This window comes from Biomphalaria glabrata, chromosome 3 (assembly GCF_947242115.1).
Source record: "Biomphalaria glabrata chromosome 3, xgBioGlab47.1, whole genome shotgun sequence".
NCBI lineage: Eukaryota > Metazoa > Mollusca > Gastropoda > Planorbidae > Biomphalaria > Biomphalaria glabrata.
Window position 1 is genome coordinate 8,635,464 of NC_074713.1, and position 24,960 is coordinate 8,660,423.

The 24,960-nt window shown below is 35.8% G+C and overlaps 1 protein-coding gene across 1 annotated transcript in view; it reads right to left on the reverse strand.

The window, feature by feature from the left end:
* LOC129925001 (uncharacterized) overlaps nt 1–24,960 on the reverse strand; it is a 65,936-nt gene that overhangs the window by 15,447 nt on the left and 25,529 nt on the right. The window contains exons 3-7 of the mRNA XM_056022801.1: nt 20,661–20,820; nt 17,702–17,819; nt 12,985–13,025; nt 7,721–7,742; nt 2,827–2,873 (exon numbers count right to left, since the gene is read on the reverse strand). Of these exons, the coding sequence (XP_055878776.1) occupies nt 2,827–2,873; nt 7,721–7,742; nt 12,985–13,025; nt 17,702–17,819; nt 20,661–20,820 (388 nt within the window). The remainder of the gene's footprint in view (nt 1–2,826; nt 2,874–7,720; nt 7,743–12,984; nt 13,026–17,701; nt 17,820–20,660; nt 20,821–24,960) is intronic.

The following is a 24,960-nucleotide window of genomic DNA, read 5'->3' on the forward strand; positions in this document are numbered from 1 at the left end:
ATCAAATCAAAATAGCTAATCTACTTAAATCCATTTTTTCAAATTAAAACATTTGCTTGTAGGCCTACATATATTTGAAATGAATAGACTTAATTTTGTATGTTCATGTGTTAAAGTATAAAGTAGATCTTGAGGTAGACATAGATCTAGATCTAGACTAATCTAGAGTTAAAAATTGGCTTTTATAGAGTTCATTCTGTGCTGCGTGAAGGCTTTGCTCTGCGCATGCGTGACCTTTTCTCATGAATGAATATAGGCCTTTCTTAACATGGCTACGAAGCTTTAGCGAACAGCGAACGAATTTATTAAAAATGCTTTAGAAAAACAAATTTGAATGTTAATTTGATTAAAATATGAAATGAATGGACTATAATTAGTATGTTCATGTGTTATAGCATAAAACTATCTTTGCGAAAAGAAGTTTTATCATCTTAGAGTTCAATAAGAGTTTTAGACCTAGGCCTAGGAATAGACTCAGTAGAGAGATGTGTTAATGTGTAACCATTTGGTAATGTCTAATGAAAGAATGTGCATCGGGATATCTAAATTCGCAGATATAAATAACGAATAAATGTAAAAATGCTTTTGAAACACAAATTTGAAGGTTAATTTTATTAAATAATGAAATCAATAAACTATATTTTGTATTTTCATGTTCCAAAAAAAAAAACTATTAGTGCAAAGTTTAGATCTAAAAATTAGATCTATATCTAAATCCTTTCGATCTTTTCTCATGTCAACATTGTAAACATGGCCTAGATCCACAAAATACTATAGCTGTAATAGAGTTGGTCTTTTTTTTGTTGAGGGTCTTAAGTTTGTTTTATGGCCAAAATACATACACTACTGTCCAAGTTGGTACGCAAGGAACATTTCTGCCAAGTTTTATCAAGATTGGTCAAGCGGTTTTTATTTCTATACGGAAAGCCAGTGCTGCTTCAGAAAAGAGCGTGGAACCATTGACATGATCTTTGCAGCAAGGCAGCTCCAGGAAAAATGCCAAGAACAAAATGCTGACCTTTTCTTAATACATATATAGCAGAGAAGGACTCTGGAAGATTATGTCAAAGTATGGCTGTCCACAAAAATTCATTACCATGGTGAGACTATTTCATGATGGTATGAAGGCTCGTGTCCAAGAAAGTGGAGAACCATCAGAGCCCTTCGAAGTATCAAACGGGATAAAACAAGGCTGTGTCCTAGCACCTAAACTGTTCAGTATCATGTTTTCCGCTATGCTGACAGATGCATTCACAAATAGAGAAAACAACGGGATAAATATATCATACAGATATGATGGTGGCCTATTCAACCCGAGGCGGCTTAAAGCAAAGTCAAAAATAAACTCAGCAGTAATCAGAGACTTGCTATTTGCTGACGACTGTGCCCTAAATGCCTGCTCTAAAAATGACCTGCAGAGCATCGTCAGTGACTTCTCAAGAGCATGCTCAGACTTTGGCCTTACCATTAATACAAACAAGACTGAAGTCTTATATTTACCTGCTCCTGGGAAAGCCTACTCGGATCCAAGCATCACTATAAATGGACATGTTATAAATGCAGTGGACAAATTCACATATCTTGGCAGCAGACTCTCCAGAAATGAAAAAATTTATAGTGAAATCGACCTGCGTATTGCCAAGGCCAGTGCATCCTATGGCAGACTGTCTAAAAATGTCTGGAACAGACGTGGTATCACCACAAATACAAAGCTAGGGGTCTATAGAGCCGTCATCCTCCCTACATTGCTCTATGCCTCAGAAACATGGACAGTGTACAGGAAACATGCGAGAAACTGAACCACTTCCACATGACATGTCTGAGAAAAATACTAAATGTCAAATGGCAAGACAAAATACCAGATACTGAAGTCCTTTGAAGATATTGTCTGCAAAGCATCCACACAATCCTGATGCAGTCCCAGCTGCGATGGGCAGGTCACGTCTGCATCCCTAAAAGACTCTTGTATGGTCAACTAAGCGAAGGAAAGCGCTCGCAAGGTGGTCAAAGAAAGCGCTTCAGGGACACCCTCAAAGCTTCTCTGAAGGCGTTCAGCATAGACCCAGGCACCTGGGAGACAGAGGCACATGACAGAGCATCATGGCGTCGCACTGTGAAAATTGGCGCACAGGTTGCTGAGGAAAAAAGAACAATGCTGGCAGACGAAAAACGCCAGAGAAGAAAAGCAAGGCAAACGACACTAGCTCCAGCTGGAATAACCTGCCCAGTGTGCGGCCGAACATTCCGGGCTCACATAGGTCTCACCAGCCACATGAGGAGGCATAAAACCCCAGTGCAAAGCCCTCAGCCCCCTAGATGACAAAGTGGTCATCATCAAATCACGATGGACGAACTATATATATTTCTATACGGGGACATACATACATACATACATGCATACATACATACATACATACATACATACATACATACATACATACATACATACATACATACATACATACATACATACATACATACATGCATACATACATACATACGCCAAACATTCTGCTTTATATAATAGATAGACATCACAGGATTAGGGGAATAGGAGCTACTATGGCTATGGGATTCTATCAATGAAACATAGTAGCTCCTATTTTAATTAAATGTTTATTTAATTAATTTAATTAAAACTGCAGCAGGGTCAAAGCAAGAAGAACGATTAACGCCGGGTTCTATCCTTGATCTTATTGGGGAACTTTCAGCACTCAGTCATATGAATTTCTCTTTCTTTTTTTTTTATTTGCCACAAACCTGAATATTAAAACCAGGCAAAATTATCGGTTACATTTAATATGTAAATTAGTAAATATACATTACTCATTTAAAAGATAAATTTGCTGTCTTCTGTTAAGGTCTCCAATTGACTGTTGAGAAAAATAAAATAAAAATAAAATCATTTTTTTTAAATTGATGAGAGTTAGAGAATCATAACAAACCAATATAAACATACAATACATCATAAATAATCATTTAACTTATTGATAGTCTTAAAATTAGTAATAATGATACATAAATGCTTGAATCTTGAATCCCAATGCAGATCACCATTTTATTAATTCGAACTAAGGGTTAACTTGTTTCTTAGTGCCGACAATATGATGAGACCACTATGCACTCAGCCAGTTTGTTAATTTCATCAGAAATATCGGTCTGTTCACAAATGTGTATAGTGAAACGCTTGACGGCGCAAAGTCAGCTGAACATCACTAGAAATTTCATTGTCCGTAATAGCAGGCCAGGTCACAAATGCGCGGGGGAAAAATGACATTAGACTCTTTCCTAAAAGCCAGTTATTTGCCTAAACATGAGAGAAAGGATCAAGATAGGGAATTGGATAGGACGAACAAGATTCTAGAATTTCAGAGGCGTAGCTAGGGCGGGGAGAGGGAGGGGAGAATTTGAAAATCCCCTTTTGGCCCCTACTTGAGGGACCCAAATTGAGTGTTCTTTTACATTAAATATTAAATATTACCCAAATTGCAGGGGCCCCCTGGTCAATCACCGGGCCCCCAAATGAGGGTCAATTTCTAGCTAGCTACTGTAGAAGCTGCTTGGTACGGTGGTATTTAAGGAGCATGAAGATCAAGAGGAAGACAGAAAAAGCGATGAGAAGACAACATCAAAGAATGGACAGGCCTGAAATTCTATCAAAGGCAAAGGACTGAGAGGAATGAAGAAAGACCGTAGACTGATCTTGTGTGGTGCCCCAATGATCCAAGAGACTAAGGGATAGGTGAAGGTGAAGTTGAACGTGTACCTGGCCTAACTGACGTAATTGAATGATTATCAAATTGATCTAATTGTTTTGTAAAAGACCAATAATTCATTGAATGGAATGTGTCTGCAACTAAACCTTTTCCCTTTAGTTAAGTATCCTAGATGCCTCTTGGTATGCTGTAGTTCACATATATAATAAGAAACATTGCTTTTTATTGTTGTTTTAAATTCAATTCCACTTGCATGCATGTTTGCATAAATGTGTTATGGTAAATGGTCATCTCCCTTTTTAAATAGTCTCCCGTGTTTGTTACTATTACAAGTGAATAGTTATGAAAAACTGCTTGCAGTGTTAATTCTAAAAAATAAATTTTTCGCTTTAAAAAAAGAAAAAAAGTAGCATTTGCATCAGAATTTTGAATGGTCTAAAATATCTTGATGTCGGATTTTCATTATCTTTTTTTAATTTGCGAGATCTAAACGGGGTCGAACGGACAGACCACACAAAACTCTAAAATAGTACGCATTAAACAACAATGATTCATCATGGTACTGTGTACCATGTATGCTACCTCAGTTTACATCACGATTGTTCGATTCTTTTGATGTAGACACTTCTAATCCCTACAACATCTTAAACTCTCAGATCAAGTTAACTAACCACTAGCTATTCCTGTTAAATATGCTAAACTTAAAACGACTGTCAAAAAAAAAAAAGGTTTAAGCAGAAATACCTAAGCACCCGAGAACTCAGGTAATAAACTGCCATAATATTAAAAAAACAAATCAGCAGGATTACAAGTATGGAAAAGCTAGATATAACAAAAGAAACAAGAAACATAGCTACTTTCAGCAGACAGAAAGTTTAAATAGTGATTATGATTTTTTTAGGAAAGATAGGACAGATACTAATAGTGAATTTCTTTTCTTAAAAAACTAACAAACAACAACACACATATAGTATAAGAATTTTTTTTTTTTTGTTTTTTCAATTCAATTCTATAAAAGCAAAGTTGATCTCGTAGATATGAATTAGAAATTCCTAAAACTATAGATTTTAAGGATATAAATAAACTTTATTAAAACAGCTAAAGTTTAGAGAAAACAATTTAAAAATAATTAAACTAATTAATAATAATAATATTAAACTAAACATCTTAAATTTGGACTAGTATTACATTTTAAAATTATCCCTGGACTATCTGTTCAAGATGATGTTGAAATAGTCTACTCTGAAGGAACATCCGAAACATGTAAAACATTTTACAAACAAAACAATATATAAGTTTATTAATGAGCGACTGTAACCTGTCTCAATTACAAAAAGCCTTAAGCTTCTAAAAATCATTTCTATCAGAAAAAAAAGGCATCAACCAACCAGTTGATGACCTCTGAAATTGCATTTAATGCCCTTAGTTTTAAAACATATTTATTTCAACTAAATATTCATTAAACAAAATTTAAAAAAAAAATAGTTTAATAACAAATTTATAGACAGCTACAGACAAACAATAATGATGATAATTATAACGATAAGTATGCAATCTATGGTCATACATTACATCTAAAGATGTAAGAACACGGGAGTTGCCCAAATCAAGGGTTAAGAAATAATAATGGAACTAAACCTAGCATTCGAAATTAATTAATTGTCTCATGAGAAAAGATATACTGCTTTATTTAAAACCAAGTTTGAAGAAATAGGAGATATAGATAGTGCCTATACAAGAAAAGGAATCAACTAAAAGCTAAAATGAAACCAAATAAAGCATTCTGACCTGATGGGATTTCAGCTAGATAACTCAAAGAACTAACCAACGAACGAGCTACTATCAGTGATCTAATTGCTTTAAAATCTTCCCTTAATCAAGAGTACCAGGGAAAAAAAGTTAATATCATTCCTCTATTTGAAATAGGAGATAAATCTGATCTAAGAAAGTAAAAACCTGTATCACTGTATGACAAATTCTATAACACATAAAATGTAGCAACATTATAAACTACTAAGATTTAAAGTTTTTATTCCTACCCCCATACCAAAATACCCGCGTGTGACGAGATGTTTAAATAGTTATTTTTGGCTCGTTGGCTAAGGTCTAGGAGTAATACATTTTATTATCCCAGATATTTAACAGTCGCACGCAACTAACAGTAAGAACAGACCAGTAGTTTGTTTTAGATATTACATCAAAAAGGGAAGTTTTATCGTCAAAATTATCTGTTGAGGTTTTCTAACTAAAAAATCTCTGAATTTTTTTTAAACAAATTCAAAAACCCTATTTAGCTTCGCTCATAGAAATTTGGTGAGAGTAGTTTGCTTTAGAATAATTTTGAAGAGGTGATTTTCAACCTCAAAAGTCTGTAGGGGTATTTTAAACACAAACCCATCAGGAGGGGTTTTAAACTTTAAAAACAACCCATCTGGAGGAGGGGAGGGGTAAACTTAAAACCCCCCTTGGCTTGGCTACGCTCAAATTATTTTAGTGTGTACTTTACTTTTTTATATTGAAGAGGTATTTTTTAGCTTCAAAAACCCCCTGAAGGGAGGTTTAAACTTAAAAACCACTTTGGCTACGCTCATAGCATTTTGATTGTGTAATTTGCTTTGTTTTATATAGAAAATGCATTTTTAGCTACGACTACACCTAACATTAAGTTTTTTTTATTAAAGTATTTTTAGCGTCCCCCGTTTAGATCTCGTAAAGTAGAAAAGATAGTGAAAATCCGATATCATAATATTTTAGACCATTCAAAGTTCTGATGCAACGGCTACTTTTTTATATCATCGGGGAACTGCAGAGTAACAATATAGCTATGGAACACTTAACTAGATGATTTTTTTTTCTTGAGGCTTTGAATAAGAGATTGACCCTTTACAAAACAATTAGATCAATTAGATATTCATTATAATACACAAGGCTAGGCAAGGTTCGCATTTAACTTCACATTCACTTTCATCTATTCCATGGTCTGCTGGACCATTGGGGCACCACACAAGATCTGTCAACCTTCTTTCTTCATTCTTCTCTGTCATTTGCTTTTGATAGAATTTCATTCGGATATTCTTTCTGAAAATATTGAAACCTGCATTTTTATCTTCCTGGGTGGACCAGTTCGGGGGCCGATTTTGAGTCTTTCCACACAAACTGTCTTTGTAACCTTGTTTTTATTTTGCTTGTTTTTTTAACTTTGTACATAAAAGATCTGCATTGATTTTTTAAGTTTCTATGATTTATAGTCAGCGGCGAATTTCTCACTCTGGACGGCATTAACTATATGACTTTTCACATTCACGTCTTTCCAAACAATTAATGGCCACTCGTTTTTATTATGTTTTACCTTACACTTGGTACGATTACTTTCCCCTACGTACTGTCAAACCAGTTTATGTACTCTCATTTACTCTCATTCTTAATATTACATGTACTATACGATCCTCTGTCATAGACCATTCAAGCCATGAGATCATGCTATATCTGTTTAAACGAAGTTCATTCACGGATTTGTTTGGGGACATTTACAGCATTACTAGCTGGTCTTTATAAGACTGACGTAATTCTAGATTGAAACCGGCCTTGGTCCTAGGTCTACGCTGAATCCGATTGCTTGATTCCAGAAGAACAATGTAAATATGCCCAGCTAAATTCAGTTACTAATTAGTATTAACTGGTGAGGCCCACCACCTTCTTTCCCCTGTAGCAACTCCTGTAATGATTATCTTATATAGAAATGCAGTATTTGTTTGGTAAACATGTTTGTGAGGTTTTTGTGTTGCTTCTAGGCAATCAACTGACACAGCGCACATCAGGCTAATTTTTTAGTATATAAAAAAATGTTATCTTACACCAGGATGTACACGATTCGTAAACTCTGCAAACATTCACCCCGTTGTTGATTATGCTTGTATAATATAATTAAAATATAGATGTAGTTTCAAGAATGTATGTGAAACGATTTTTAACAAAGTTTAATAAATGAAAATAATGAATATTACCTTATATTCCTTAGAGTTTGGACTGAAAAATAAAAAAAATATATAATTTTATCGTACTAAGAAAAATATAATTACTTCATTGTAAAAAATATCTTTCTTTTTAAATTTAAATGTTTCAAAACAGTTATGACCAATCTAATTTGACCTACTAGACGTTTTAATTTTCAACACTGGTGTCTCGGGCCATATGACCGAAAAGTAAAAAAAACAAAAAAAAACAAAATGAAATTGACCTGAAACAATATTATTAGAAATATGTGGATCAAGCACTTACATTAATTAATGGGATATCTGAAATTTATCTTTTTTTAAGAATCAGAAAACGGATTCATAACTTATAATGTAAGTGACATTATAGCTAACTAGCCAAAGACTAATTTTCTTGTCTCTTTTTTGGTAAATATTTCCATTGATCGTCAAATTTTAGGCATTTAACATTTTCTTTTATTCGCAGCTCAATTACCGTTTATATATTAATGTTTTTAAAATAGGCACATTTTTTTTACAAATTAAGTATGTTGTCTAAGCTTGACTTATTATCATGTCCCACAAAAGTAAAGATCCGTTGAACTTTTCCTGGATGTTTTTACATTCAGAGTCCACTTGTATTTTCCTCCCTTCTTCGATTTCATAAACGTACCAATGTTAAATGTCACTAATCCATCAGAGAAAAAGTGAGGACCCTAACGTGGATAAGATTTTCTACACTTTGCGGAGACTTTTCGGCGGGCAGGACAGAACCTTGTCGCGGGCCGGATCTGGCCCTTGGGCCGTATTTTTGGCATGTTTCAAAATGTTCAATTTTCTTTACTCAGCGTTAAAGTCGTTTTATAATTATTTCCTTATGGACAATAAAGATGATTTATTATTATTATTATTACTATTATTATTATTATTATTATTATTATTATTATTATTATGTCAGAAACGAACGAGTAGTCATTCTCTGGCGCTGCCAGGGTCGAGTTTCGTTAAAGAGAAACAAAATTTATCGTAGTCCCGTTAACAGTTTCCACTGAGGAATTTTCTGGTGATGTGGCAAGTCTGCAGCAGAACCGCCCTCTGACAGGCAACGAGGATGTTTCTAGGAATGTTAAGGGCATTAAAGGTATCTATGAGGTCAGTTGTTATTATCCTCTCGGTTGATATAACAATGGGGTATATTGTTATTTTTGATAATTTCCATAGACGCTTAATCTCCAAGCCCAGCTTCCCGTATAGTCTTTGTTTTTCTATCTCAGTTTTTCTTTAGTTATGAGACAGTGGTACGGTGATATCGATAATGATAGCGGTGTTTTCTTTTTTATCAACGAATATAAAATCCGGGTGATTGAAATCTACCGTTTTGTTGGTCAGAATAGGTATATCCCAGTATAGCAGATGTTCAGTAGACTCGAGAACCTCTTGTGGCGAGTATTTATAATAAGGAGGAGTGTCCTTACCGATCAAATTGTGTGTAAAAGCCAAGTGTTGGTGTATTAACTTTGCAACTTGGTTATGGCGACCTAGGTTGGCTGATTCTGATAGGGCTGGACATCCTGCCATAATGTATTCAATCGACTCGCCCACATTTCCACATTTTCGGCATTTGTCGACAACATTGAGTTTCAGGATATGCTTCTCGTAATTTTTTGTCCTGATTACTCTGGCCTCTATTGCTGTAACAAAGCCTTCTGTTTCAGGGTAGAGATGACCTGCTTTGAGCCATGTTAAGGAAGCAGCCTTGTCGATGTTGTCCCCATCTAATAAAGCCTTCAGTTTCAGGGTAGAGATGACCTGCTTTGAGCCATGTTAAGGAAGCAGCCTTGTCGATGTTGTCCCCATCTAATAAAGCCTTCAGTTTCAGGGTAGAGATGACCTGCTTTGAGCCATGTTAAGGAAGCAGCCTTGTCGATGTTGTCCCCATCTAATAAAGCCTTCAGTTTCAGGGTAGAGATGATCTGCTTTGAGCCATGTTAAGGAAGCAGCCTTGTCGATGTTGTCCCCATCTAATAAAGCCTTCAGTTTCAGGGTAGAGATGACCTGCTTTGAGCCATGCTAAGGAAGCAGCCTTGTCGATGTTGTCCCCATCTAATAAAGCCTTCAGTTTCAGGGTAGAGATGATCTGCTTTGAGCCATGCTAAGGAAGCAGCCTTGTCGATGTTGTCCCCATCTAATAAAGCCTTCAGTTTCAGGGTAGAGATGATTTGCTTTGAGCCATGCTAAGGAAGCAGCCTTGTCGATGTTGTCCCCATCTAATAAAGCCTTCAGTTTCAGGGTAGAGATGATCTGCTTTGAGCCATGCTAAGGAAGCAGCCTTGTCGATGTTGTCCCCATCTTACAAAGCCTTCAGTTTCAGGGTAGAGATGATCTGCTTTGAGCCATGCTAAGGAAGCAGCCTTGTCGATGTTGTCCCCATCTTACAAAGCCTTCAGTTTCAGGGTAGAGATGATCTGCTTTGAGCCATGCTAAGGAAGCAGCCTTGTCGATGTTGTCCCCATCTAACAAAGCCTTCAGTTTCAGGGTAGAGATGATCTGCTTTGAGCCATGCTAAGGAAGCAGCCTTGTCGATGTTGTCCCCATCTAACAAAGCCTTCAGTTTCGGGGTAGAGATGATCTGCTTTGAGCCATGCTAAGGAAGCAGCCTTGTCGATGTTGTCCCCATGTAATAAAGCCGAAAATTTTCGTGGAGTGTTTTTTTCTTCCCATTGGCGAATCTCATGCCCTACGTCGTCCAAGCCGACATTGACATCAACATTGTGTAGGTTCAGAGGAGTTGCTTCGGAGTCATATTTGCGTAGAAAGGAAACTAATTGATTGCTGGAGGCGAGCAGTTTTGATCGTATTTTTAAAACTTGCATTTCCACAACATTCTGCTCTGTAAGGTTTAGATTAGGGTATAGTTTGTTGAATTCCTGGGAGAGTTTTTGCCTATAACCTGGGAGAGGTTTATCATCACAATTGTTTACACGGAAGAACGATTTGATAATGTCTATATTCATTTCTCTCGTCCATTTGATCCTTTTGGCTCATCTTGTTCTACCACCAACAGCACCTCTCAATTGTGTGGGGTGCGAGTCAGGGAGTAGACCGACCTCTTGTGTTTGGTAATGAGGTTATTGTCATTATTATGTTCATTGTAAGCTAATAGGGTACACACTTCGGCATAGAGAAACTCTGTTAGGACCATATCAGATTGAATACATTGTCGTCAGAACGAAACTTGATGTAGATGCCTTCGTGCAATAGCTGCCTCAGTAGACCAAGCATTACGCCAAAGAAGATAGCGAATAGAGTAGGAGCAAGTACACAGCCCTGCTTCGCGCCATTTTCTATTTGGAAGTGATCAGAGAGGTCACCACACCATTGTGTCTAATCTGGCCTCTTTGTCTAAAATAAAGCTGCTTAGGAATGGATAGGAAGGTAGATGGGCATCCGAGCCAGGTCAAAAGTCATCCATAGGCCGTCGTGAATGACCGTGTCAAAAGTCTTGGTGAGGTCCTCAAAGGCAGTGTAAATGTTTATGTTCTGCTCTTTGCATTTTTATTGCAATTGTGGCAAAACAATTATCATAGCAGATGTCGCTCTACCTGCTCTAAAGCCACATTGGATTTCAGATAGCACCTCGTCCACTAAAGAGTGAGTTAGTCGGTCGAGCAAGAATCGTGCCACGATCGTTCCTGCTTCTAACAGAAGTGTAATGCCTCGATAGTTGAAGCAGTTAGACTTGTTACCCTTTTTGTATGTGGTAACGGCATCTCGAATTTACTGTGGAACAACGCACTTTTTCCAGCATATAGCGAACCAGTCTGTTAGTTTCTCAGGGCAACACCTCCAATTTTAGATTTTTCAGTCGAAGGCCATCAGAGCTAGGTGCTTTGTGTTTTTTGAAATGCTATTTCAACTTCCTCAAATGACTAAGGAATATTTGCTAGCAATTCCTCTGATACATACCATTTGAATTTTATAGACAGTTTAAGCAACCATTTCTTTTTTTTTAAGTTTCCAGACCTTTGTGTGCAGAGTTAGACAAAAAGCTTTATAGAGAGTTCTGGCTGCGTTGTCTAGCTGCATTATGGCAAATAAACCAGTCATAAAAGCTATGTTATTTTTATATAATTAAATTGTGTTGCAAATCTGTGTCTTTTTGCATTGTACAAAGCTTTATCAAGAGGGCATAAATTAATTTTAATGCACTTTTAGATCATCTCTTAATGATGGCATTCCTAATAAATTTTGATAAATGACACAGTCTAGTTATCGATGTAGCCTTCACCTTAACCTATCCCTTAGTCTTTACCGTCTTTCTACATTAATCTCTATCCTAGGCCTTGAATACCTGTCCATTTTTTATATGTTGTCTTCCATCGCTTTTCCTGCCTGCCTCTTCTTTTTCCTGTTACTGTTCCCCAAAGGAAGGACTTTGTGATCCATGCAAACGTTCACTAATTTTTTTTTGTGACTAAATTATGTCTATGAAAGAATGATTGTACTTAATATACATTCTGTAAACTTTTTTAAGTATGTGAGAAATCCTTGGTATCTTCTTAACATTGCCGAAGAACCATCGTGGCAACAGAAAATATTTGTCAAGTAAACATGTATATCTTCTACATCAAAACATCTTTTTAATTGCACCTTTCGTAATGGTTTCTAAACATTTAACAAATAATAACGCAAAATTATGCTTCTTTTACAAATCTTACAAAGCTAAAAGTATGGTCTCACCTTTTAGTAAAGTGAACTCGGTAAGCTATATAAAGAATATATAGGAAATTCAGATGATTTTAGGTAATTACATATCACTCAAGGAATTTAATTTTTTACGCAATGGGCGATTGTCCAATCTTTCTTGTACTGTATTATTGCTCAGTTGTTTTGTTCTTTTACCAAAGATGATTTGTGTATTTTTTACCACAAGAGCAGCAGTTAACTTAAGCTATTTACCAATGAATTACGAGTTTACTGCTTAATTGAATTTGCAGTCAATAAGGAAATATCATATCATAGTATTTGAAAATACATAATTGCATTAACCATCAAAAACCATCGTCACAGATCACAATTTCATTATTTGATTTTTAAGCTTAATGCAGGAACCCCTGACTTTGTTTATGGAACAATTTCGTCAAAAAAAAAAACAATTTTATTTTCCACGGACCCCCTGAAGGATACCGCGGACCCCTGGTGGTCCACTTTAGTACCACTGGTCCAGATTTATAAGAAAAATAAAAAGTTTAATATAAATAGTAGACTACATTAAATATATAGAAATGTTGGCTTACTTATATCTCCTTAAGAGCAATTCGGTTAATTTTTCTGAGTTCTGTTGACAAAAAAAATTCAAACTAGAAAATAATGTCATAAACTCTATTAGCCTTATAATCTGTTATAGTTGATAGTAGAAGAGGTTATTTAAAATTAAACACCTAACCGAAAAAGTTCGCCGAAGGCTGTAGAGTGGATACATAAGCAAAGCAATATCTATAGATAACAGTACAAATCAATAGTCTTACATTAAATCTATGAAAATTGAAAACAACAGGAGTAGCTTCATTTATAGTGGCAATAACACTTAAAAAAACGAAACTATAGCTAACATTCGAAAATATATACTTTGCATCAACATTCTCAGCCCCAGGTGACAAAGACAAGAGGGATTAAGGTTGAAACTTCCCCTCCAGTTGGTTTTGAGGTTAAAACTCTCCTCTTCTATAAAGCAAAAAATAATACAAAGGACAGTCACCAAATACCATGAGTGTAGCCAAGGAAGATTTTGAGTTTACCCCCCTCCGGATTTTTTAATGATAAAACCCCCTCTTTAACAGAAGACTAAAGCATATAACAGTCACCAGATACTATGAGCGAAGCCAAGAGGGGATTTATGTTTAAAAAAGCACTCCACAGAGCTTAAAGTTAAAACCCCCTCCAGATGATTTTGAGTTTAAACCCCCTCCATATGGTTTTGAGTTTAAAACACCCTAAAAATAACATTGAGGTTAAAAAAAAACTTTTCAATAATATTCTAAAGCAAACTACTTTCACCTAATTCTATGAACGTATCTAAAGGGGTTTTGAGTTTGTTAAAAGAAAAAAACCCAAGAGATTTTTTTTACTTTAACCCCCCCCCCCCCAGATGGTTTTGACGATAAAACTTCCTATTTCGATATAAAATTTAAAGCAAACTACAGCCATGAACGTAACCAAGAGAGATTACAAATTTCTACCAGTCGCTGGACTCCATTGATAAAATGCAGTAAATAGCATATTTGGTTTATGAACTAAAAAACTAACTAAACATTTTTAATAGCAGGATAATGCACTGTAGATACCTCAGAATATTGTTGTTTTTTTTTTAATACCCAAAATAGTGAATGGCGGCGGGGCTCGTCCCGAGCTCCGCTGGGAAGCTCTCAACGCTCCCCCAGTCACCTTGCTGGCAAGGGGCGGGGTGTCTATAGTCTTTTAATTAACTTCAGGAGGGACCTATTCTATTGTACATTAAACGTCTTCTGAAAGAATGAAGGGTCAGAATATAATAAAGATTATTTACGTACACACACACACATATATTCTTTATACACACATATATGTATACATACATATATACACATGGCGGGGAGAGAAAAAATTCTCCCCAACCCCCCCCCCCGAAAAAAATCCTGGCTACGCCCAAGATATACAATAATTAATCTAGAAAACCACATTTATATTTTGAACAGTCGTGTAGAGAGCTGCAGTAGTCTCAACATACTCAGATGAATCTATAACGCCACGCTAGGCTTGTAAGTTAGCAACGATGTTTCCGCTTTAATGGGAGTATTATTGTATACAGTAATCCACTGTTACCAAAATTGTCAAGTTTGTATTATATTATTGGATTGGTTTGTAAGAAGATCCACGGATTTTCCTGCTACGAAATCTTTCACAAATCACAATTTTACTGACAATAATAAATCTGCGATTATCTATAATTTTTACAAATTGTTTGCAAATGCATGTTTTTAGCTTTCTGGATGCACTATGATCCTGTTCCTAGCCCTTATCTGGTCATTTGGGTATGGGAAGAGGAGGAGAAAGAATTGGTATCACTGTGAATAGTACCGTCATTTCTTTTTGAATGCAGTTAGTAACAAAAAAAGTTAAATTGAATTCGAACTCGAGTGCTCAAGCCTCTTTAGGCCAAAACACTAACCAATGTGCTAACGAAGTGCTTATGACAATATAAGGTTTTATGGTTCTCTGTTGTTAGTTTCAATCCTAATTGTCTACACAAAGAATAAAGAGGAATTAATCAACTTATTCCACCACATCCGTCTTTCACAATTTCTTTCCCTTGTTCTATAGCAAACAAAAAAGTTATTTGCGAATGCTACCATTCTTATCTTACCTTATAGATTACAGACGTTTCTTAGGGCAACCCATTCCATTCTCTAATGGCGTTAGGGAAGTAGCACTTATACGAATTTGTTCTAGCGTATGGAATAAGAAATGTGCCTCTTTGTGTCTTTCTGATTATTTCATTAGTTTTTTTTTTTAATTTATTTGTAAATAATGGTTCAGTGTTTTTATGTATTATCGTTATTTTAATTGTATTTTTCTGTCCTGAAGTGGTTATAAGTTTATTGATTTTACTAATGGTGTTACTCTAATCAAATTTGAATATTAGTCCTTTATAAATCTCACTGTTCCATTTTGTATTTGTACTAGTTTCTTTATGTTTTTAGCGGCCCCCGAAAGGGGAAAAGACGCTATTACTTTTGTGCGAAATGTCTGTCCGTCTGTCCGTCCGTCCCGTTTAGATCTCGTAAACTAGAAAAGATATTGAAAATCCGACATCACAATATTTTAGACCATTCAAAGTTCTGATGCAACGGCTACTTTTTTTTTCTGAAAGCGAAAAATCTAATTTTTAAAATCAGTTATGCAAGCAGTTTTTTAAAGAGAAAAAGCTAATTAGTATGCATTATAAGTTAGACCTAATTTAAAATGAATAGTAATCTTATAAACTTCATTTTTCTGAAATAATTTTATTGCGGAAATTTTTATTTTTTTTTTTGTTTTTTGTATGTTTTTTTTAGGATTCGAATAAGAGATTGAGCCTTTTCAAAACAATTAGATCAATTATAAGACATCAGTTAGGCCAGGGGAGGCGCGGTGGCTGAGCGGTAAAGCGCTTGGCTTCCGAACCGGGTTCGAATCCTGGTGTAGACTGGGATTTTCAACTTTGGAATCTTTGGGCGCCTCTGGGAGTCCACTCAGCTCTAATGGGTACCTGACATTAGTTGGGAAAAGTATAGGCGGTTGGTCGTTGTGCTGGCTACATGATACCCTCGCTAACCGTAGGCCACAAAAACAGATGAACTTTACATCATCTGCCCTATAGACCACAAGGTCTAAGAGGGGAACTAGTTAGGCCAGGTTCACATCTAACTTTACATTCATTTTCACCTATCCTTTGATCTGCGGGACCGTTGGGGCACTACACAAGATCTGTCAGCCTTCTTTCTCCATTCTTATCTCTCATTTGTCTTTGATATAATTTCATTTTGGATGTTCTTTCTGAAAATATTGAAGCCTGCCTGGGTGGACCTCTTCGGGGGCCGATTTTGAGTTTGTGTTTCCACACAAACTGTCTTTTGTAACCTTGTTTTTTAGTTGAGGACATGGGGGCGGACTAAGTGTCAAAATTGGCTAGGGAATTTCTATACAATCCGGCCCGTACATTGTATATTCTATTATGGACATCCAATTCTAGGCCAGCCTGTCCTCACTTTCATTAAGTTAAGTTTAATAATATATCGATAACTGTACGCAGGCCTACAGTAGACTCTATATCTTTTTAAGAAATATAGACCTTATGCTGATTTGTAATTGCTATGTGTGTAAGCCCTAATACGATGAAGCCTAAAAGTAGTACTGTAAGCCTATGAGGATGTGTGCTAATACATTTAATTAGAAACTGTATTAAGATTAAATTAGCATTAAATTAGCATTTCACTGTAGACAAATTTCAGACAGGCAGACATATAGATAGATAGACAGACGTCATAGAGATAGATAGATAGATAGATAGATAGATAGATAGATAGATAGATAGATAGATAGATAGATAGATAGATAGATAGATAGATAGATAGATAGATAGATAGATAGATAGATAGATAGATAGATAGATAGATAGATAGATAGTCAGAAAGTCAGACAATCAGACAGACAGACAATCAGACAGACAGACAGATAGATAGATAGATAGATAGATAGATAGATAGATAGATAGATAGATAGATAGATAGATAGATAGATAGATAGATAGATAGATAGATAGATAGATAGATAGATAGATAGATACTTTAAATGAAAAGATAGATAGATAGATAGATAGATAGATAGATAGATAGATAGATAGATAGATAGATAGATAGATAGATAGATAGATAGATAGATAGATAGATAGATAGATAGATAGATAGATAGATAGATAGATAGATAGATAGATACTTTAAATGAAACTTGTACTCTACTTTGGATTAGTTGATTGGCAGGATAAATATACACTTTTTTTTTTTAATCTGGGACAACATACCTATTTATCCTTAAATGAAACGGTCTGCATGATCATGATAACGCTCTCCTACAGACAATATATTTTTCGCCCATAAATTATAGTATCCACTAATACACTCATTACAAAAAAGTTCTGTGTCTAATACTTGGCTTTAGAGCTCTATACTGAAGTGTTTTATAGGCTCCAACAAAAGTTCACGAGTTTATAAAGTGAAAATGCATGGCTGTGTCCACTATATGATAAGAATTAGTACTTAAAACCCCTCCAAATATGTTTGATGTATGAAATATTCACTAAGTTTGATATAAGCATATATACGTGTGTTCTTGCCCAAACATATGTATGTTGTGTAAGTTGTTAATGCTTTAAAAATCGTTAAATAGAGTCCGCAGTTAATCAGAGGAAAATGAAGAACATCGCTTTTGTAAATTTACCTTCTGAAGCTCCCAATACTTTAATTGACATATCGTGATTTCCGGTAAATCAAATTTAAAGTCTGACATGGTTAACACTTCTTGCCGGATCTCGCCTTTCTTATAATCTAGGAGAGCTCTGAAATGAGAAGTTATACGTTTTTATATTGTGCAACGTGTAAATTGTCAAATGTCAAAATATAATAAAACAAATCTTCATTGAAATAGTAGTGTGTGTATATATTGTTGTAAATCTAAGGTGAGCACTAAACAAAAGGAGTTAATAATAGACGATGTATTTATTTACAGCTAGTACAAACAAACAGGCATGGGCTCTAGCTATCAAGTCCCAGAGTGTCTTATCTTAAGTTCCACCTGTCCTTTTCTATCTAAATACTATAACAGACCACCGACACACTTCCCAGTGCCGCCCGAGGTCCTCAATACAGTTCAAGACAGCTCAGACTCTAATAACTTGCAGATCACTTCAGCAACAGTTCTTCTTCCTAGTATCTACATGTCTATAGAACTAATCCTTCCTAGCTTTTAGAATTGGGCGAAACTGTTGTTTCTCTAATGTCCTACTCAATCTAGTCTAGTATAGTCTAGAACAATGCGCAACTTCAGCTCTAACCTGGATGGCGGCGTGCATGGCAGTATTCAGGGCCGCCGCTACCTATTGTGCAATGTGTGCATTGCACGCAGGCGGCCGAATGTATGGGGGGGGGGGGCCAAATCATTTCCAAGAATCATTTTTCTTTAAATTTTTGGTTAAATAATGTAAAAAAAAAAAATTAAATATTTTATTTAAATTCTACTGATTCCATATCCTTTGAAAACTTGGGGAGGGGGGGGAGACGATAATTTTACAGTAAGAAATTATTTTGGAAACTTAAGAAGAAAAAAAAAGCGGCACGCGACTGTTTCCCACGGGTTTTTCCATAAGCTCCGACTCTTTCCTAACCTTGAATTTTCGCGGGTTGTTTCTAATATTTCTTTCGAGTCCAATAGCCTGGCCTGTAAGTAGATCTAGTCATTAGAATGTTAGTTTTAAAACATTGTTACATATTATCTCAATTGGGGGGGGGGGGCGCAACTTCCTGACGAAAAGGGGTGTTGTAGAGTGTGTGTGTTTCCTAGGCGGCGTTAAGAAGAGATTAAGCGATTGATTGGTGGTTATGCATTTAAGATGATGAAATTAGCATAATGCAAATGTAAAACGTCAATCTTGAGACATGAAAGAGCATACCCGTTATGTGAGCTAGATTTCGTTTAAATATCAGTAAATCTTATTAATATTAGATCTCTATCTCAAATTAAATATGTGAAAATTGTAATAACAATTATATTGTTTTTTTGTTCACATAAGAAATTTGTTCAAGTTATTTAAAGCGTATTTAGTAAAAAAAAAATGTATTACGCTTTCATTGATTCAGTTGTACTAGCTGTTTGTAGCGACAAGTCAACGACCATCTAACAACAAGGAGAGGGGGCGCCGAAAAAAAATGTAATTTATTTGAATATTAGTAAAATTTCATGTTCAAAAATTAAAATCTCTTAAGAAGGAGACGGCGTTTTATCTTCTAATAAGATTGTTTTAAATGTAGACCGCTTTTTGCGAGGCGCTTGTGCAACAATACGGTTCGAAACGTTTTCAAGAGAACATTTTAAAATGTCTCCGCTAGTGCGATTCTTCTGGATTTTTTTTTTTTTTTTTGGTGTCAGAATAGTCGAATTACTTAAGCCTATCGCACTTTATAATAGTGACAACTTTTGTGAGACAAAAAAACCTCCGCGACAGAGACGTCTTACTTTACACGAAGAAAATTTTTAAAAGATCACGCTCATTACAGATGTAAGTGCGCAATATGTAGGCCTACCTAGAATGTAGCTCACATAATAATTAAATTTACTATTGGCCAGGGCTGCGTCTTTATTATTAGATTCAATATGGCCCTCGACCTTTTTTTTATTAGGATGAATAGTGCGTTCTGAAAGAAAACACATTAATATAACTAAGAGAAAAAGGCCGTAAGACGCTTAGCGTCGAGTCCCGCCCAGAATTAACCCCTTGCCGATTTAAGCGAAAACCTGCCGCATCTTCCATTCTATCTCCATGAAGAAACTTTTACAACGCTTACAATTAATGTAGGCAACACTATTTCGAAAAAAAAAACAGACCATAGACATATTATATATACTCATTTTAGTGAAATTTCATTACCTAAATTTGGATTCTAAACATAGTGTTAAAAATATAAATGAAAAATAAAACCTAAAAAGTGTGTTATAATTAAAGCATAGTTTCCTTTCTTTTTCATTACATTCTTTAAAAAATGCAAAGCTAAAATTGAAAATAAAACATCTTAGATAGAATGAGGATACGACAACGGTTTTTCATGTTTGGGCATAACTGCAAGGCAGCACAGGTTTGAATTTTGAGTCTTTTTCTTCTCGTAGGTGGGTAGCCAGCTAGGGCTAACGAGCCCCTCCCGTCCGGAATTTACTGGTTAAGGGATCAGTTATTCGCTTTCCCCCTACTGTCAGTGATAACAGTTCCAAAGCACCCGATATCTAAGCAATACATGGATAAGGAGATTCTGACTTTTTGCCCAAGGTTATTTGAGACGCATGCCATTGTAAGCATTTTAAATTTTATAAAATTTGATGTTGTTTGAATACTGCCAGGGCCGCCGCGAGGGTTGTGGCCGCCTGCGTGCGAAGTTAAAAATGCCGCCCATCCCCCCCCCCTTTTTTTTTTTTTTTTAGAAAAAATAATCATTAAGACTGAGCTGGACACTGTACCTAAAGCGCTCTTTGATTAAATCCATTTTTGTACCATTCCTTTTTCTTTTCATATTCGCATCGTTAATAAAGTTTGGGGAAGCGTAATAATGAGGGGTATTAACTTGTAAGTTTAAAAACAATCAAAAAATATTTTTCAAAAAAAAAAAATTATTTAAAAAATGACATAACTTACGAATGTGAAAAAGCCACTGCGAAACCAGCTGTCACTATGACTGATATTACCCACACAGCTAGTTCAAAACAGCGTTCATTTTTGATAGACTTTAAACATCTATACAAGTATGATCGGGTCCAATATTTATTAAAAATTGCTTGAAAGCTTTCATCATTCCCTAAAACAAACAATAATGTAAAAAAAATGAAATAAATTTGTAAATACTTATCCGAACATAGTTCACTACCTATAGAAAACAAAATTAAATTTCCCTTCTAAGATAATGCGGTCTATAAAGCAGAGGTTGTAAAGATCAATATTTATTTGAATTCTACTAAATATTAAAGATAATTTGATCTAATATTATTCTGCCCAGAGGGGTTATTTTTAGGACTAAAAATGTGTAGCGCAACGCATTTAATTACCTCTTACCTATAAAAATTCTTCCAATTACATAATTACATGATTTAATGTACTTCCATTGTTCAATTACAAGCTAGTTCAATGTAATTATTACCACAAAAAAGGCGATGTCTAGTAATTGGCGCTTTAACTAGAAAATGTCTTTATTAAAACATCGTTAAACGTAAGGACACTTCAGTACTTGAGACTAAAAAGTCATGAAGCAATATAATACTTAAGACAATAAACCGTAACTCGCATATACGAATCTTAATAATCTTAATAAAATACCGAGAAAGACACAAGAAAAAAAACTTATTTAGAATCTATTCTATGAATGCACACTAAATTTTTTTTGCAGAGAAGAGATCTATAAAGGTTTGCAATTGCTCTTTTTTTCTTTAGTTTAGTGCCATTAGAGAATGGAACGGGTTGCCTGAATCAGACAGGAAAAGACTAAGCAGATGAAGTCTTTTTATAAACATGCACGTAGTAGATTAACACATTGACTAGGAAGTAACCATCTTCCTTTTTGAATAAGCGTTAGTATTTTTGAAAGATAAATTAATACTGGTCATCTATATGGAAATTGAAGAAAATTCTCAATGTAAACCTTTTTAAACCAAAGAAAAAAACTAAGCGTGTAAGTTCACAGAACGTAACTAATTAATTTGGCTAATCTAGTGATACCAAATCGTATCTGTCTTAGGAGTTTCTCGGTCAACTGTGTAAAATTCAGGTTTAAAAATTCATTACAAACGCTAAGATACCAAAACTGATAGTTCAAATACTAATATGTGATGATAAATGAAAAGTCATCATGGAATCTTTATTTGTAAAGTTTAAGTAAATTTCTAAAAAAAAAAAGATTAACTAAGCATGTTATTTCTCCCAAATCCATTCTCGGATAAAATTGAAACATTATATAATTATTTTTATGACCTAACAAAGCATGAATCAATTAAAATATTGTTATAACCCTGCCATTCACACCGCCATTCAAGATAGTGCAGAAGGTGCGAACTACCAGAAACCACATGGAGAAGGATTTTGACATTACAAAAAAAAAACAAGTTCCGCCCAAGTCTAGAGCCGATATAAAGAGACTGTGCTAAAGGCAGCATTTGTTTTATGTACTTGGGATGTCCCGTGAATGAACATCGTTGCTCGTTAAGTTCCTTAAGTTATTACATGGTGTATGAAGTGGGATTGGGCGACTCAACGAAGGCCTTAGGTAGGATCTTATTTAAAAGGACATCTATGAAACGGCTATACGAGATGCAATTGAAAGAACTGAAAGAAGAGCTCAAATGGTGGCGTCTGAAACGCTTTGAAAAGAATCTTAGAGAACGTCTTTGACAGGCTCTGGCTGATGAAGGGGAGGATGCGGAAACATTTGAGGTGGATCCAGATATGGACGAGCTTCTGAAAACTATGAAAGAGTCGCAACAATGTATATACGACATGATGCTTGAAGAAATGAAAATGATGGTGAACAGGATCAAGAACAAGGTGGATGAGATAGTATTGAAAAAGGAATGCCAAATAGACCAAAGTGATAGAATTGTGTCGCAAGCGAAAGGAGGAATAGACTCGTTGATAAAGGAGCAGTTGCTTGTAGACTCGTTAGTGGAGGAGCAGTCTCCTGGTCAGGAATTTTGCTGCACAAACAGTGGTGATGGAGACGCTGTGGATGGAGCGCCATCTTTGACTGTGTTGTTGGCAAGTCTTGCGGGGGTGACTTTCAAGACGAGAAACGTTATGAGGATTACTGCGACGATCTCAACCGGATGTTTCGAATCGAAACGAAAGAAACAAATGAAGAAACTAAGTAAGTTTGTTATTTGACTGAAGCTTTTGTTCCTGATGTACCTGCAACGAGTACCTCAATGAGCCGATCAAAACAATCTTGGGTCTGTGTCCAAGCTTGCTGCTGTGCACATTTAAGACCTCTGTTTATCTGTCAGTATCTTTGACGAGAATTCAACACTTGAAAGCCTGAAAACCGTTTTTGATTCTTTGCCTTGGATGTCGGGTGAATTGTGAATACGGGCCCCAACAATGGCCAAGACAGAAATAACGAATTATATTTTGCCTGTGGCATAAAAGAGAACTCGAAGCTTGGCAACTGCATCCAGGCGATTTACAAGAATTGTATATGCTGTGCCCATGCCAAGAAACAGCAACAAGATTTGAACTGAGAAGACATTTGTACTTCTGTCTACATTAGTAAGAATGACTTGAACGATGGGGAATTAATTCCAGCGAAACCCAATGCAGTTGTGGATAAACATTTGCTTATTTACAAGGGCGCTTTAAGGGCATACTTTACAGATGAGGCTTAGATTGACTATGTGTTTGAAACCATGGCTATCTGTGGGCCTACAACTTTGTCACGAGACGTCCATGGCGTCTTAAAACAACGGTGCTGGGAATTACAGTGATTACCACAACCTTCATTTGTGTTAAGTGGCTTGCAACCCTGACCTTCACTAATTTCCCCTGTGTCAGCTAGCTGGCATCAGCTACAATCGTCATGAGGTCGAAGCAGCGACCACGATATCGTCTCAAGAGAAGACTGGCCAACTGGAGGAAGAGGAAGCAACGGCCGCAAAAACTGTACAAATGGCTTCGTGGGCAACAGGCTCCCGTCCGTCTGTGGCTCCCACCGATCGACCTCCACCTGAACTTTCAAACCTCTACTGCACCGTTTCTTTTCGTGACGAAAAGCGCTAAGAAGGGGCAATGCATACCGCCATTCAGATAGTGCAGACGGTGCGCACTGCCAGAAACCAGACGAAGAAGGATGTTGACATTAGAAAGAAGAGAACAAGTTCCATCCAAGTCTAGAACCGATATGAAGAGACTCTGCTAAAGACGGATGTTGTTTTATGTACTTGTGATGTCCCGTGAATGAACATCGTTGCCTCGTTGAGTTTCTTCCCTTAAGTTATTACAATATTAACCATTAGTGACTAGTCAGTTAAATATTGGTAAATAATAATTTTTTAATATAAAAAAAGAAAAATAAATTCAGCATTTCCGTGAGATAAAGATGTCAGTAGTGTGGAGATCTTTCCATTAATTAAGCTTTGTTTTATTTTTATTTATAAAGCATTGCCTAATGGTGCTATGATGGCTTTGAATTTATTTATTTTTTAATCTAAGAATGTTTACGGTCATGATCTCTCGGGGACTCGCAAAGACCTTCCTTCAGGGAACAGCACTAGAAAAAAGAAGAAGAGACAGACAGTGAAAGCGATGGGAGGACAGCATAAAAGAATGGACGGGTCTGCCATTGAAAGAGATTCTAAACAAGGCAAAAGACAGGGAGGAATAGAGAAATTTATTGCAGAGAAGAAATCACGAACTGATAATGAGAATTATGAAAATATCAGGTCCTCTATAAAATATAAAATGGAGGGGGTTAGGGTTAGAACATTTTATATGATAATGTTGGATGTAATTTAGCAACAAACTGTACATTTTACGTACATGTAAAAAGTTAAAAAGTAAAATATTTAAGGTTATCAAAGCTGATTGTGTGTGTATTTTTTTTTTTTGATTAGTTAATTCGATGAACTGGTCAAGAAGATCTCATCATTACTATGCGCACACCGCGACATTGCTGCTATATCCTTTTAAGAACAAAGGTCAACAAAAGGATAGAGTATTGAGAATCTTAAGAGAGATTAGATAAGTATGGTTACACAAATTATGCCACTGATATCTGGTCCGTAGGCCCGCCGACAGAGATATTTGGATCCCATACAATTAAGTGTGGATCGCTTTGCCTTCAAGACGCATGAATAAAACTTTTAAATACGTATACATTATACAAGATGCATAGAAATCTGTTTGTCCCTCTCAATGGCAGTGAGGTTGTAAGATTACCCTGCTAGCAGATTGTCTTTTC